A 17,522-nucleotide genomic window follows, 5' to 3' on the forward strand; every position below is an offset into this window, starting at 1 on the left:
AAACAAATTTCTCCCCGTTATTCGCCGTAATCTTTACGCACACGCAATCTACTTGATAAACACGCATATATACGTACGCCGGACGGTCCGTTATATACTCCTAAAGTAACAGTTACGAGTGCGCGGAGCAGCAGGCGTGCGCGCGGGGAGGGAGGCGAAACACCTTGCTTCGATCCGAATGGGTTCCATGGAAACGACGTTTCCGGTTCACATTCGGTTTTCTATCCGTGGTGGCCGCTATTACGCGTCTGATTAGAAACCTACGAGTGACGCGCGACATGCCGCCGCCGCCGATTTTCCGGCTTTTTTCACGCGGCGTCGGTGGCATCCCAATTTCTCTCTTAATCGAAAATCGATATTTTTATATGGAACAACACAGATTTGTCAAATGTATAAATGAAATGGAACGAAGTTACAAAAATGATCTGTGGCACCAGTAGCTGAATTGAATATTTTCGTTTCATTATATAGATATAGAAATCGATCGGAGATCTCTAGCGCGAGAAAAATTAATTTTTATCAATTACATTTTTTTACTTCTTTTTAAAAACGTTTTCAATTGAGTAACGTTGCGATAAATTTTTTTAAGCAAATTTTAATTTAAAATTTTATGTCGTCAATGAATATTCTGAATATTCATTTTTGGAAAAAATTTCTTTAATTTGTAATTTAGAAATTAAAAAGTTAAATACAAAATCTATCAATAAATTTTGTTTTATTTATACATAAATTTTAATTCACTCAAAAAGCAAATACATCGAATATTAATTCGTCAGTTAATTTATTTTTGAATTTATTTTAATAATGAAATATGAAACGTTAAAGTTAGATTATAATAACAATAATAGATAGTAACAAAAACTTTTGGTTCGATTATAGTATCACTGCGATGCCAACGTCCGCGGTAACGCTCGGATTCTGCATCCGAGAGTATTGACCTACAGAAAACGAACTATTCTGAAAGTTTGCAAGCGCTGACCGTCGACTGCGATTCGTGTGCAAGAAGCGGTCGTGCTGTAGGAAATTAATATATCTGGTACACAGTCGTTCTCCTGCCGAGGAGGGAAAAGATCGACGACCCCGAGGAACGTATCTGGGTTAGTAGTCGTCGGCGATTCACGCGGAAACTTCTTTCGCTAGGCGGGACCACCGTTGACTGGCTCGCCATCGTGGAAATCGCATCGAAGCGAGTCGCACGTGTTCTTCCGTCGAAAAGTGAAATTCGGCATGAGCGGTATCGCGTATGCCCACGCCGAAATTTCGTCACACTGGCGGTAGAGGAGGAGGAGGAGGAGGAGGAGGTCAACGGCTTCGCCAGCCATATAATCGTAGCGTAATACGAGAACATCGTTCACACACGTAGACCGGATTTGCTACGGTGCATGTGTGAACGACACAATTTATTGGCACGCAAAACTGTAGGTCTTTATATTTACTTTATTTTATTTATTTACGTATATTTGCGATGCTTCCTCCGCATGAGAAAAAACAAATTTTTTAAAATATTGGTCGCCACGATTTAACGATCGGTCAAATGTAAATTTTGTAAGGGAATAGTTTCAGATAAAATGCATGGTCAGAGCAGCGCTGGGAAAAAAGTCTTGCTCGCAAATGAAATTTTACAGTTCGCTCGATTTCGATAAAATTACGAATAAATCATGTGTAACCCAATATTCTATTAATATTGGGTGCAGCGCCAATGAATTATAGCGGTGCTAAATCGTCCTGCGGTAAATATGTATTTTGCTGCTCCTGTTCTCCGTTGAAAACCCCTATTCTTTTTCCATATAAATATAAATATAAAGGATGCATGGAATAATCGCTAAATGATCTTTGTACATTTTTGTATTGTATAATATGTATATAATTTATATACTATACATATAATATAATAAATTATATACATATATTGCATTATGCACATGATCTTGCAACTGAATTTATGTCTTTGTTTATTGTGTCATTTATGTTATTTATGTGTTATTAAATCTTGAAAAATTGAAGTTTCTGAAGAATATGTTAATATAAAAAATTATACCTATTACCAGATTTACTGTTTGCGAGTTTTATAACATCTAGAAAACGATATTTTCTATTTTTCAAAATTTCATAATGATTGTTTCATAACTTGTCTGTATTTTTTTTTATTGATTGAATTCGTCAAAGTACGGGTGGACCCTCGGTGATCGTTCACGTAACCTTGCGCGATACGCTCGAGACCGGTCTTTCGGATTAGGGTCCGAGAGTTTCAAGAGTTCAATGACCTTCCTTCTCGTGTCGCGATGTGTCCCATCGACTAATCTCGCGATAATTCGAAAAGGCTCGAGTCGCGTACGCTCTCTCGCATAGTCGAAGTGAACGGGGTTACCGATCTCGAATGGCCGTGACTCTGGGCCAGGGTCTGGGCCAGTCGGATTCCACGTACCTGGTGATCGCGAAGTCAACGCGCAAAAAACGGACCGAGGATTTGTATGCCGGTGGCGCGCGGACATTATATGTACCGTTGCTGTGTTCGCATAATTCGATAATAAATCGCGACGCTTTGTACGCGAAACACCTGACCGATCTTGTACAATCAAAAATTGCGATCGATCTATCGAGTATTACATCCCTATCAATTGAATGAGTTGTGCGTTTAGTTCGCAAAATATTTTATCGTGTCGTAATTCAAGGATCAATGATATTTTCACTATCATTAGATCTATTAAACCATTTTGAAGATAATAATAGATTGTCTACTGATTTGTATTCGTACGCATTGTACGTAGTCGCTTCATGCACCAAGTCGTGAATGAGAATAGATGGTTGGAGGGGTGGTCTGAAGTGGTCGGAGGGGTTAAACGTACGTTCCCGTAAAGGGGTTACGAGAGGACGGTAGACAAGGAGAAATGGCGAGAGGGATGCACCGAAGAAAAACATGAAAATGGCAAGATGGAAATAGGTTAAATAAAAGTGACAATGGTGCGACGAGAAAGATCTTTTTAAGAAGCGATCACATTCTTGAGTTCAGATTATAATATCGTTATTGTTATAAAAATTGAATATTTTTAATAGATAATATTTAATTAATAACTGACAGGAAAGACGCGATGTACAACATTCAGAAACACATCCAATATAATATTTAGATGAATATCAATAAAAATCAATAATACATCGTTCACAAATCCTTTTAACTTTTGAATTTCTCCGGTTTAAAAATGATTAGAATTATTAGCACAATATTTAAGATAATATCGAGCAGATAATATTTTATATTGACGTGTCGATATTTTTGAACGTCGCAAAAATTTCCAAGGACACTTTTCATCCAACTGTTAACCGAGCTCTCGCTCAAAACTTCTTCCTGAATCTTATAATCGGACATGTCTTCTGCTGTCATCAACGACGACGAGGAATGAACAAACAAGCGCCGCGATGACGACGAGAGAAAGGGAGAAAGCGACGCATGGAATAGGGGTAGTGCGCCAAGGGGGTTGGTTGCACGCGCGTCGAAGCGGGCGGTGGGTTGAAAGGGGTAACGGGAGACTAAAGAGAGAGAGACAGGGAAAGAGGAGGGTGCAGCAGATAAATGACGAGACAAGGACGCAAGAGGGAAATGCACGAAAGAAAAAGAGAGGAGGAGGAAGAGGGAGGGAGGGAGGGAGGAGGAGGAGGAGGAGGAGGAGGAGGAGGATGGTGGTAGAGACGAACGAAGAGCAATGAGCGGGGAGTGGATCGGGGTAAGTAGACGGGGTTGGAAAGTGGCGTACGGTGAAGCGAGACGCACAGAGGGAAGAACGGGAGGATTCGGGGTGGCGAGGACCGAGGCAGGGGAGGAGCGGGAGAGAGAAATGGGAAACAGGGAGAAAGAGAGAGAGAGGGAACCTCTGGCAACGGGTCGATCGAAAGCGCAGCGCAGAGAAATGCACCACCTCTGCTCTGGTCTGGCAGCTTTGCGGGCGCACCACCGCGTCCGCGTGCGTCAGAAAGAGAGAAAGAGAACGACGGCGCGGGAGAGGGAGAGATGGAGAAAGAGAGAGAGAGAGAGAGAGAGAGAGCCGGGGCAGCGATCGGCCTTACCGACGTAATTTCTTGCCCTCGTCCTCCGTGCAACCCCTCGGGCGCGATCAGATCGGGCTAGATAAATGTTGAGGGTAAACGGCGCCCTGCGTCGCCCGCTAGCGCGAGGCCAGGAGGATCGGGCCCTAAGTGCAACCGGGGCCGGCGCGATGCCGGTCTCCCTGAGGAACCACAGGATCACATAAAGGGCGGCCGCCGGCCCGCGACGATTTAGAGCCCTTCGTACCGCGCACGCACGGTCGCGCAACAACGAAAGGGATCGTGCGACAGAAGAGGGTGTTCTCCGAGTGATTCAGGGTGGTGAACCTATCTACGCCTTCACCTCGAACAACAACACACTGTCGTCGTGTTTGTCTGGCGGCATCCGATGCACCAAAAGCCGTGAGTACCATAAACCCGGCTCGCGACTGTATGACATCGCGCGGTTAACATGTATCGCAAGGGGTATTACGGTATATAAGGAATTTGTCTTATTAGAATACCACTGTAAAATCCCAAAATAAAAATACGAGAATTTTTTTCGAGTGGTCCTTTGCTATGGAATTTAAAGTGAAAAACATAGGGATGTACACGGCCGACATTGCCATCTCGAAGCTAACGGTGATGAGAAAAATGGAGCTCTGTGTACACCCTTTTGCTATTCCAAACTTGGCAATGGAAAAAATAAATTATCTGATGTATTTCCTTTTTATGTGAATGATTACTTTAACGAATATTTCACGAGAGAGACCAATAGATATCTTAAATTCGAAAGATCCAATGGAGTATTGCGCGAAGAGATAAGATAGAAATTTGAAATAATATATACTATTTTCATTTAAAAAAGACTAACATTTATATATAATATAAAAGAATCGGAAAAATTCGTAACGCAACGCGTAACGCGACCGACCGAAATACCATATATATCCTGCTAGGGATCGATCCTGTCGCGGCTGCAATTTCTGCTATGTTGCGAGTGCAGCGATCTTTTGTGTAAAATGCGATGCATTGCGTGTTATTTGAACAGGTTTTGCAATTTCCAGATTTTCTGTTCGGGAATTTTATTGCAAGGTGGAGGACTAGGGAGAATGAGAGCTTTGTTACAATTCGTGTAAAAATAAAATGCCGATGTATCCAGAAATATTAAATCAAGACAAATAATCTAAGTTGATTAGATCGAGAAACGATCTGTTAATGCTGTGACATAAGAAATTAATTCTTTCGTTTAAAAAAGAATAAAATAGATACGCAAATAATCGAAAGTTGATGAAAAATAAATATCACCCAGAATATGAAGAATAATCGAGAAAAATATTTCTGTGCCAGAGTAGAAAATCGCATTATACAATATTCATGCTCTCAGTATTTTTCGAGACAGGAAAAAATAAAGAAAACTTTAGGACTTTGAATACAAAAATCAATTTTCGAAGCTGTTACACGAAGATGAAAATAACTGATTGTTTATCGTCAAAAAAGAGTAGAAAGCCCAAGCATCTACGAATCTGTGAAAGAGAAACTAGAATATTGATTTAAGAAGAATTGTTAAACGGTGCCTAAAAATCGCGAAGAGCTTCCGGGATGTAAATTTATAACGTTTCAGCGAAAGAACTAATCTCGAAAAATGCGATATCTATTTTATAAGAAATCTATTTCCCCGAGAATTCGGGAACATGATAAAACGCTTTTGGTTGGAAAATCGCGTCGAAAGCATACGCGAGCGAGCGGTTTGCGATACCGGCGGTGAGCGATTTTCATGGAAATCGAAATCCACCGGGTAGCGAAAACCCTCAGCGGGTGGTAGCGGACAGGGAGGACTTCGGAGTTTATGCCCCCGTCCGCCCCACCGACCCCCCGCTTCTCCTTCCTTCCTTTCTCCCTCTCTCCCACCCCTGCAGTCGATCAATGCGTGGACGGGTTTCACTTTCGCGGTGTTAAAGTGTTGCACCACCGCAAATTGAAGAGTCTGCACTGTCGTGAAAACTGGATCGCGATTCGTTAAATGACATTTTCCATGCCCGCAATTATTTGATATTCTTGGAAAATTCTTCTTGTCAATTTGATATTTTAACAATCTCTCTCTGGTTGCACGTGAAAGGATGGTATTATTTCGAATTTATACAATTATTAATTATGCGTTATTTTGAGCATTGTCTGGAACAAAGTATCTCAACCAGAAGCACTAAAAAACAGCCGTACGATCGAGAAATTATTTAATTCGTTAACCATCTTTATTTCGTTTGTTACTTATTTCTGCATCGATTTGGTTGGTCCCAAATAGTTCGTGTTTCGCGAGTTTATTGCAAATTTATCATTTCCCGGAGTTGCGCGAATACATAAGGCAAGGAATAGAACTGCGCACCACCAGGACTTTTAATTATTCCTTCGATAACGATCGCGCCGCTTAACTTTTGCGAGACTTAATGATGACGCTTGAGCTTAATCAAGTGTTTGCTCGGCGATAAAAATAAAAAAACGTAAACCTATAAAAAAAACAACAGGAGTAAAAAATAGTGGGCATCAATGGCGAAGATTCGATTATTCATCCGTGTTATTGAACGGACGAGAGTGGAACATACGAGCTCGTTTCCTAGAGATCGTTAGTAAGTAGAATCGTATAACGGAAGGGAAGGTAACACATATGTGACAGTGATATATACGATAAAATTAATAATTTCAAAACATATTGTAAAAATTTGAATCCTTCCTAATGTATAATCCGCTTAAAGGGACATCTAATCCGTCATTCGATTGTATGCAGCTTTTCGTGGCTGCCACGGGAATGGATTAGCTTCTACATATTATCTAAGATTATGGATGAGTCCCTAAGCTGAAACGTCTGCTATAATTCATAACGATGAAATTTCAGGATCATTTTGTGATAAAGATGATAAAGATGTGTAGCGCGAAAAATTTCGTGGAATAATTTTGTTAATCTATGCTCTTGTGCATTGTAAATATAGATATGTTCCAAATGTAAGAAATATATTAACATTTAAAATTATTAAAATTGAAAAAAAATGGGAAACAATTTTGCGAAATCTTGCCGACATCGAATAAAATTAACAAGAGTTTTCTGGTTCTATTTGCAGCGAAGGATGGAGGCCAGCGAGTGGGATCACGCGACCTTGAGGGAGGAAGAATTCGAGCAGCATGCCGTATATTTGGTACCGGATGTGTCGGCATCGCCGGGCGATACCAATCGTGCGGAGGCGTCCTTGCCACGGAACCTGGTCCTCAAACCCTCTCAGGCCCTCAACGATGTACGTTCTTTCGCAGAAGAAACTTACCCCGAAACCTCCTCGGTAGGGGTCGCGCGTTTAGTCACATCGGGTTATTAATTTCTTCGATGCCAGCTGAGCTCACGCAAAAGTCACGCGAGAAAATTGATAATTTCCGGAAAAAAAAATCACAATCCCGAAAGCGAAACATTGAGCGCTCCATCAAATTGCAGAAACTTTAGGATTGAAATAGATATTAGTGCACGCGAGTAACATTAATCGTAAACTACGAAAAGTACTGGTAGAAATTTAGTAATAATCTCCAGATGAGAGTTTAGTTGAGGCGCGAGAAGGCGTTGGCCGAACGACGTCATGAAATCAAACTTGACCGACAGACGAGACTAATTAACTTACGAGGCATGACCTAGAGGCGAAGTCGAATCGTTACACTTTCCTCAGCGCGGCAAGAATCGAGACGCGTCGAGCGCAATCGGCGCGAAACTTTTGCACGAAGCTTCTTTCCATGCCGGTTACGAAATTTCGAGTCCGGCGTGGAAGCCGAAATGTTCGCGGATCGTAACGATGTAATATATTGAGAACGAGAAGCGTGCGATGGGCTAATCGACGTCCGTTGGTCGGGCTTCCGTTTGTCAAAAGAGAAACAAAAGCATCGGAAGCGCGCGCTGGACTGAAAGCACCGAAGAGTTAAATTAGTTTTGCCGAATGGACGTTTCTATGCAATAGGGCGGGATTCTATTCTAACGTGAGCCGGAATGAAAATAGGTTCTATCTTCTGCCGCGTATTTTAACACAACGCCGGAATAGATGAGAACGGGTGATGAGAATATCGGAGAAAGCAAACAATGCGCTTTTACCAATCACCAGTCATTTATATATTTTGGTAGGCTCTGCGATTTACCAAACGAAGCTTAAATACTTGCAGAGAAAAATTTGTCGGCAGCGCAATTTCTCAGCCGGATTTCGAACTGCGAATCCATTACAGAATTGCAGAATTGATTTATAAATTTATTTCCGAATTAAAAGCAAATAATTAATTCTTTCTAACTTATTAATTCTTTTTTACTTTATTTACTTTTTGCATATTTGCGATACCTTTTATCAAAAAATAAAAAAATTTATATCAAATTATAAAATATTACGAAATTTATTGGATTTTCTATTGTAAAATTTGATGGATGTATAAATTACGAGATAAAAGAGAGACAGAGAGAGAGAGAGAGAGAGAGAGAGAGAGAATGAGAACTAAGAGACTAAATTGATATTTAAGCTTCAAATATGCATCATTTCTCAACTCCAGTCGACTCGATTAATCGGAAATTACATATGTGGCAGGTGTTGGGTGTGTGGAGCACCAGTTACATCCCCAAAGGGACACGTTTTGGCCCTCTGGTCGGCCAGGTGTATACGAAGGATTCGGTACCGGCAGACGCGAACCGGAAGTACTTCTGGCGGGTAAGGTCAATTTTACATTTCTTATATTCAACCAAGATATTCGGATTACGCGGCAAATAACTCTTTGCCGAGGCAATGGTTAATGCAAATAAATTCGATACAATGCAAACGAAAATTTAAAAAAGAGAAGACGCAGAAAAAAAGGTTAAAGATAGAAGGAGAGAAGCCAGCAAAGACCTGAAACTGGTTTCAACCGATCTAGTGAGCCTTAGAGCGAAACCCGCGAGAAGCCGTTGATGCCTCGTAACTCATCAATTCGTTACGACGATTACTTAGTTCCTTCACGATCTTCTCATGAAACACATGATACATACATCGAGATGAGAGCTAACGAACGCGAACGTTAATTAGTGCCTTTTCAGTAATTTCTTCCAATAATTCAGTGTTTCCTAATTATATAGAAGAAAATTGTTGCGTATTTGTGATTTTAAAAAAATACAGAATGTTTAAAAAATTTGAATTGTAATTTTAATTGGGAAAAATAACTTTAAATACTCTTGATAATCATGATCGTCAAGAAAATACGTTAATAGTTATTGACGACATCTTGCATTATTAACGATGTAACAATAGACGATCGATATTTACAGCGTCAGCTAAAAATGCTACCAGCATGAAACTTTAAGAACATATAAGAAATTTAAAGGATTTTTAGAATTTTACATTATTTCTTTGACATTTTTATTTTTTGGGATAAATTGGGACATATCTATAAACAACGATATATTTCCATAATGATTAAAAATCCGTTAGTCATGGTATTCTCATAAAACTGATTCAATCGTCACGAATATAAAGATTGATTTTCGCATTGCCCAGGTATATAAGAACAACGAGCTGTTCTATTACATCGACGGTTATGACGTCCAGAAATCGAATTGGATGCGTTACGTGAATCCCGCCTACTCGTCCGAATCGCAAAACCTAATAGCATGCCAGTATAAGGTAAAGCAATTTTGCGGATCGCATACCGCGAAGCAGCATATATTTTAAATCGCGTCTGGATTATGCGCAAGGGAAAAAAAACTCACAATTGTTGCCGCGCCCGTGTTTCAGATGAACATTTATTTTTACACGATCAAGCCGATATTACCGCATCAAGAGTTGCTGGTTTGGTACTGCAGGGAATTCGCGGAAAGGCTCAATTATCCGCTCACCGGTGAGCTGATGCTTCAGAGAATACGTAAGTAGATATATATTCCCTTTAAGCTAATATAACGTGGAAATGAAATCATAACATGAAAATTTAATGCGCAAATCGAAATCTCAATATACCGCTAACATTTGTAATAAATTAAAACGATTAGTGTTATGAGGAGAGCTCTCATTTATAGCTTGTATTAAATTTCACTTGATTATTCATGTATTTCTATCAGTGTATTTCATGACATTTTTTTGTCTGTGTATAAGTAATGTTTTCTATAAAATAGCATTATGATTACTTAAACGAGTTAAACTGGTGTCGCGTGATACGGTTTAATTCGAGTTAAGAGAAGCTACTAAATGATGTGCCATCATCTGCATACAGTAGAGAATCTTTCAACTATGAAGCGATTTTTCAAGTTACAGTGCGGTATTACAGAAAAGTTACAGCAAAATTACGATAAATTAAAAAACTATATGCATTTCACTATGTATTTCCAATAGATCGTATACATAAGATCCTACGTGTATATAATAATTCGTATAAACAGTAGCATGGTACAAGCAGGTAAGTAAAAGATACGAGAACTGTTCCAAAATCCATATAGTGCAATCGAATGTCCGTATAATGAAATCCCGTTTTATGAACTTGTTTGTATTGTGAACTGCTCGGATAAAGTGAAGAATTTCTTCGCTGCTCTTTCACTCATTATTTTGTTACTAGTCATATTCAAATTTATTTTGCGCATATGCCATCAGAATAAGAATTGAGGGGAAAATTCATAATAAAGATATTGTTTGGTTTTACAATACGAGTGTGCGACCATAGAATATAATAAAATTTATTTAAATAAGAATATATAGATGTGTCGCCAACAGAGGCGATATTTTTTTCGTTTATACACCTGAGTTGTAATTTCTTTATGCTATATGGATTAAATTTATTTCAATATATATTTATAACGGCATTTTTATTATTAAAAAGATATTTTTTATCAATTATTTTCAGGACAACAAGTACAACAATCGACACTACCAACGGAAATTTCGCCCCCCGTCGACGTGATAACGCCTCTGAAAGATTCGTCGATCTACGAGAGGCGTCAGATGACGCCGACGGATGGTTCTGTGAGGTCAGACGAGGGTTATCATTCAAACGGCTATCACGACGAGATCCTAACACCACCTGAGGAAAGCAGTGAATCCGATAGTGAGAACAACTACGTGTTGGATTTCAGTAAGAACGCCAAATCGTCAGTGTGCAACAACGAGATTCTGAAGCAGGACAATACCGCAGCTAAGAATGAATACAGGAAAGTTAAGATAAAGATTTCCAAGACCTACGGTAACTTCCAGGCGACAAAGGTCATAGCTGACGGCTCGACGAAGGATAAGGACCAGGAGTTGTCCAGCCGAGCGGTCACCCCGGAACTCCAGAAGCCGGTATCACCTATCATCCTACAGAAGAGCACAGTGTTGTCGACCGTGAACGAGGATGAGGTGTCCGAGAACATAAAACCCTTCTACGAGCCGGAAGTCAAGAGTGGTAATCTGCCGATGTCCGGCAGACCCGCCTATCTAGCTAACCCCAGCAGTTCCATCCTGGAGAACATTCTGCTGCGTAACAGCACCGATAACAACAACAATAGCCACCATCATCACAATGGCGGCTCGCAGCAACACCATCAGCACCATCAACTGCACCATCAGACTCATGTAGACTCGGTGACGCCACCGCCCTCCAGTCCCACCGAGATGGCATATTCTTATAAGAAGTCCCATCGTTACGGAAACATTCTGCCCTGCAGCCCGGACTCTAGTTCGAATCTGCCCCTACAAACGGACTCGTGCGTAAACTCGACCAGCGGCAACGGTAGTGCGCTACCCAGCATGCAGAGCCCCAACGGCAATCTGCACTCCAGCACGGGAGGAGGATTGCATTCGAGCACAGGTGGAAGCAACGGCAGTCTGCCACCGCACCCCGGAAGTTTGCACTCGTCTAGCAACGCCGGCGGCGGCATACATTCCAGCACGAGCGTGCTCTCGTCCAGCGCGATGCTAACGTCCACCAGCAGTCCGCATTCAGCGTCCACGACGACGAACGGTTGCCCGCCTAAGCGGAAGACCAAATCGCCGTCGCCGTCGTCGAGTCAGAACGGCGTACCCACCCCGACGACGATCCTTTACTCCGGCAGCTCAGGAGCCGCCGGATGTCAGATCGAGTCCGCCAGTCCGGTTTACCCGAACTCCGCCGGTAGTAGCAGTAGCGGCAGCAGCAATCAGAGCGTCTCGCCGATTTCGCCGATTCAATCGCCCTCGTCCTACAGTCCGTACGGTAGTCTGTACGGTCACCAGAATGGCTCGCTACATCACAACATGGGCGCGTCATTGTCTATCAACTGCACCGCCTATTCGCCCACGCCTAGCGGCAACGTCGTCTACGAGAGAACCACGGACGGCAGACGACTGGAGGCTACCAGCAGTGGCGGTCATCAGTTACCCACCTCGTCGACGATGCAGATCGACGGTAACCAAGCGTTGATCACCGGCACGCACAATCTCCACCTCGGCCACCACCCGGGTCTCACCATCCATCCAAACTCCTCGTCGTCCCTCAACAGATACTCACCGAGCTCCTTGTCGCCAGACGATCACGGTTGTTCCCAGAGCGGCTCCCTCAGCCCCAACTCCCAGGGCTCAAGGGGCTACAGGTCGCTGCCTTATCCGCTCAAAAAGAAGGATGGCAAGATGCACTACGAGTGCAACGTCTGTTGTAAAACCTTCGGTCAGCTATCGAATCTCAAGGTACACCTGAGGACGCATTCCGGCGAGAGGCCCTTCAAGTGCAACGTTTGCACCAAAAGCTTTACACAACTCGCGCATCTTCAAAAGCATCATCTCGTGCATACTGGTAAGCTTACTAATGCGAATATTAATTTTGACACAATTGTCAGAATAACAATCATAGTACCTCCATCTGTTCAATACATTATTATATATTTTATAAGATTTTCGCTTTTTTAATTTATTTAAGATTTATTTTTAAAATTTATACTGCTCTTAAAAATTTTTTGTTATCTGACAAGTATTTTTCATTGTTTACAGTATATCTCGAATATACAAAAATCTAATGAAGACATATTATAAATCATAATATTAGATATATAATACCATTATTAGGTCCTAATTTTTATATATATATATATATATATATATATATATATAATAAAGATTTTCTATTTTTGTTTTTACATTTTTCTAAACACACAAGATAAAGAAGATAACAGTCAATTATCGCGACAAATAAACTTGCTTATCAAGAATTCGATCAAGATACAAAACATTATTGTTCGATCTATAATCAAATATTTCAAATAATAACACATTTTTCTATACGACTGTCCTCAGGTGAAAAGCCACACCAATGCGAGATATGTAAAAAAAGATTCAGTTCGACTTCGAATCTGAAGACTCATCTTAGACTGCACTCCGGCCAAAAGCCGTACGCCTGCGACCTTTGTCCCGCCAAGTTCACCCAATTCGTTCATTTGAAACTGCACAAGAGGTTGCACACAAACGAACGACCCTACACCTGCCAGGGTTGTGACAAGAAGTACATTAGCGCGAGCGGCCTCAGGACTCACTGGAAGACAACGAGCTGCAGACCAAACAACATCGAGGACGAGCTCGCACTCGCCGCGGCCGTGGGTTCGCCGACGTATTACGAGTACGGTCCTGATATGAATGTTGGTGAGTATAAACTCTTGATAGGTCTACGATCAAGATAAAATGAAGAAATATCTTGTCTTTCGTTGTTGTCGCTAATAATCACAAGATAATCACAAGAAAAATTTATCAATTAAAATGTTAATCGGCAAGTTTTTCGACACGTTTAGAATTTCGGGAAAAATTACTTAAAAGCGGAATAAATACACTAGACATTATAAGGGGATGAGAATAACGCTGGACGGGCACATTATTCTTGTAGGAAATATGCCCAAGGAATGCGAGTTAGAGCACATCGATAATTACGACAGGCATGGATCGACGCACGGCCCGCACTCCACGTCCCTCCACAACCTGGAAAATTCCGTGAGCCGGCCGAGCGTCATAGAAACATCCCAGCCACACATTATCGAGTGTACATAAGTACATAATGTTATATAAGCACATTAAAGTCGCATGATGGGGTATGAGCCCCTTTCCGTTCGGGCGCAAAATGCAATCGTGGAAATGTAAGAGAATTGCTCGCGGCTAACCAGAAAAAAGTACGGAGATAAGAGCTTTCCCTCTCTGGAATGGCAGTAAAGAACAAAGCTTTTGCATATAGTGTCGCACGAGAAATTTTCGCAAGCTCTCCTTCCTAATTTCGATGAAATTATGGTAAATATTCAAAACAATAAAAATAATTTTGATTTCTATTAATATTCTAATTTGAGAATTAAAATTTGATTATATATTTTTTATATCCTAAAGATGAAAAATAATTACATAATACTATAGTAAAATAATATAAAAAGCTTTTTATTCGTTTTTCATTATTCTTATTATTTTTAAATTTTATAATTTCATTATTAAAATGCATTAGAATAATTTCGAAAGCTAAACGTTAATGTTATTATAGTTTAAATAACGAAAAGAGATTCCAGACTTTAATTATCTCATGTAATCTATTTTTCTTAGGCTGACCATATTTCATCAAAATTTGAGACGATTTGTGAATAATTTTTCAAAATAGTGAGAAAACACGGGAAAGGATCGCAATAAATCCGTAGTTTCCGTAGAAAGATCGATAATTGATCAGCAACCGCCTAATTTTTTAGCGGACACTTTGAACTTTGTTGTTTTAATACTGAAGGCAATGAAAAAAAGGAAGATGGATTTTTTTCTAGAAAAGCCGACAAAGTTCTGTGTAGAAACGCACGCATAAAGTTCCTTCCTTAAATTATCCTTGTAAATACTCGTTTCTATATTTTTTCTATCGTAGCGTTATCAATGAAAGGGAGAATGGTGTTCGAAATAATTAGGTTTAATCACTTGACAAGATCGCAATGCTGCCATTTCAGGAGACACTGGCTCGCATAAGCAACAGTACTAAAATCACTCGGGTTTCTCAATTACTCTTTCACGATGCATTTTAGAATTGCACGTCGAAGACGCATTATGATGACGCAATGAACGACTTGAATTAATCTATATACAAAATGCCTCCAGTTAAATAATCGTATAAATTAATTTTTTTCATATCAAGAATTTTTACATTTTTACATTACGATTTTATATTTTTGCAAAAAAATATCTGTGTGCGAAAAGACATATTACTGTCTCTTAATTATTCAATGTATTTACATTGCAAAAATTTAATGTTGAGTTATTAAAAAATCAATTTCAATTGTTCAAAAATTTAATAAAAAATTCAAGCTATGAAAAAAATTGATTTTAATTTTATAAGAGTCAAGGATTAATTTCAAAGAATTAGCAAGATTTTGTTATATTTATATATATTATCAGGAAATCGCAACTAATGATTAATATTATTATGATGGTGTTAAGTACATTGCTACAACACTAATTTTAAATGTAATTACAGGCATAATTTTTAAAACGAAATTTCGCGCAGTCTTCGACGTGCTAAGATTTTTAGGTCGGTGTGTAAAATGGCGGATTTTGTCGGCACCCGTCATATAGTGTTCGCGTAACACGTGAACGATCAACAGCAAAAAAAGGCTCGAACAACCAGTGACGACACGACTGCAACTATACGAGACCTGTACCTGTATATATATTAATATTACTATTAATTATTCAATAATTTAAAAAGAAGTAATATAAGGAGCTCTAATTTATGAATACCTTTATACATATATACATATAAATATATATATACCTATATATGTATATATACATTCGTGTGTGTACACATGTATGTGCGTATGTGTACTTGCGTGTATACGCACATACATGCGTGCACACCGTCGTCGTAGGTTGGCGGACGGTAGACTGCGCTTTACGTTAACTTCCGCGAAGTAAATTTTATTAAAGATTTCGTTAATGATATATTAATTTATTGACGCGTGTGTAAAAAGGAAAGACGTTGAAACAGTCGACGTGTGCTTCTATTGTACTCGTGCTTTGAACACGATCGACACATATAACTTTGTTAGCACTTTGAAAGTGCTTTTTTTTAGCATTCCCTAAGCAAGAGATTTTAGATTTACGAGATCGCGTTAATATTTATCAAAATTTTACATCGAGTATCTCGCCGGTATAATGATGCATAGCATTACGATAACGAGATTTTGCTGTTCTCGGGTCTTAATCGCGGAATAAAACGGTAAAAGTAATCGTATGTGATATTGTGCACCGAAATTTTTAATCGCGCTTATTATTTGCGCATTTTTTTCGATCCTCGATAATTACATATAACGTATTTATAATAATTGCTTATTAACTTCCATGCTTGAGCGTGTTTCTATTTATTTCAGCTATGCTGAATTTTTCTTTCATTAACTTAAAGAAGAATGTATTTTATATAAATTAAGTTTTTGCTCGCAAAAATTAATATATCTCCTTACCATCGTACGTTTCGATGAAGATTTGTAGCTTTAAATGATCAAAATTCAAAGGTGGAGAGGACAATCGTCTATAAAATCGGAAATTATGATAGGAAATCTAGTCAAAATGTCCTGAAAAAAAATGTAGTGCAATTACGACGTTTCTTAAGAAAAATATACGTATTTCGAAGTCGAATAAAATCTCCGCGGAAATGACTTATCAAATATCGCGTACGCGAATCGATTCCTCGTTCACGTCGTGCTTCCTGTACATAGCACAGAAAGTAAAAGCTAGTAGTAAAAGCAATTAACGAATCGTCGAAAATGCTGTCTTTCTTTCCCGTAGCTTCCATTGATTTTATCGCAAATTCGACGAATTCATACTTCCATTAATGCTAAGCTAGATCGAGTTAATTCTGAGCGCAGCTTACCGTACGTGGTGCGAAGCAACTCATTCTTGCTGAGAGACGACTCCGGGGATTTCGCGCCTTCGCGAGGGACGGGAACGAAGAGGATTTTTTAACAAACGATACGAATTTTTAAAACGAACAAGAATTTTTAAACACAAGACCGAGATCCCCGAGTCGTCGTTCCGTAAAGATATTAATCTAAAGGACGTATCGCAGACTGATATACACACGGCTATCGAGTGTTTGTGAGATTTTAAAGAGTAACGTGCATCGCGATACGATTCCGTGCGAAGCGAGAGAGAAAGGGAGAAAGAGAGCGCGAGAGAGTGAGAGAGAGTGCGATTTTCAAGAGTGCAGGAGTGTATTACATTATCGTTCTAAATTTCGGCTTCCTTCGCAAGATTCCTCCAGGAGGCCTTCGGTTTCGCAAAGATCTCCCTTTCGCGTCCGACGTTGCGACGCAACGCGCCGCAAACACAATTCAAATCCAAAGAATCCCTCGGGACGCACACAGCGAGGATACGCGACCACCACTCTCTTCCCTGTGCCGAAACCCGGCGGTGCTCGTGTGCGAGATCTTTACGAAACCGACGAACCTCGTTACCTCCGAATTACCCATTTACCCCCTCGTACTTATTCACCATCTGCCCGCCGGACACCGTCGAACGCACTCGAAGAGT

At 40.1% G+C, this 17,522-nt stretch overlaps 1 protein-coding gene across 3 annotated transcripts in view; it reads left to right on the forward strand.

The window, feature by feature from the left end:
* LOC105459645 (PR domain zinc finger protein 1) overlaps positions 1-14,299 on the forward strand; it is a 34,252-nt gene extending 19,953 nt beyond the window's left edge. Inside the window, exons 1-8 of one of the 3 annotated variants that reach the window (XM_011705838.1) lie at positions 4,024-4,443; positions 7,134-7,346; positions 8,616-8,735; positions 9,555-9,680; positions 9,792-9,918; positions 10,888-12,789; positions 13,287-13,628; positions 13,867-14,299. In XM_011705838.1, coding sequence (XP_011704140.1) covers positions 7,140-7,346; positions 8,616-8,735; positions 9,555-9,680; positions 9,792-9,918; positions 10,888-12,789; positions 13,287-13,628; positions 13,867-14,027 — 2,985 coding nt within the window. In that variant the 5' untranslated portion in view covers positions 4,024-4,443; positions 7,134-7,139 and the 3' untranslated portion in view covers positions 14,028-14,299. Of the gene's footprint in view, positions 1-4,023; positions 4,444-7,133; positions 7,347-8,615; positions 8,736-9,554; positions 9,681-9,791; positions 9,919-10,887; positions 12,790-13,286; positions 13,629-13,866 lie in introns of those variants that run through there. The other 2 variants (XM_011705837.1, XM_011705839.1) reach the window with 2 other exon arrangements.
* Positions 14,300-17,522: the final 3,223 nt, after the last annotated feature.

This window comes from Wasmannia auropunctata, unplaced genomic scaffold, assembly GCF_000956235.1.
Source record: "Wasmannia auropunctata unplaced genomic scaffold, wasmannia.A_1.0 LD334172.1, whole genome shotgun sequence".
Taxonomy (NCBI): domain Eukaryota; kingdom Metazoa; phylum Arthropoda; class Insecta; order Hymenoptera; family Formicidae; genus Wasmannia; species Wasmannia auropunctata.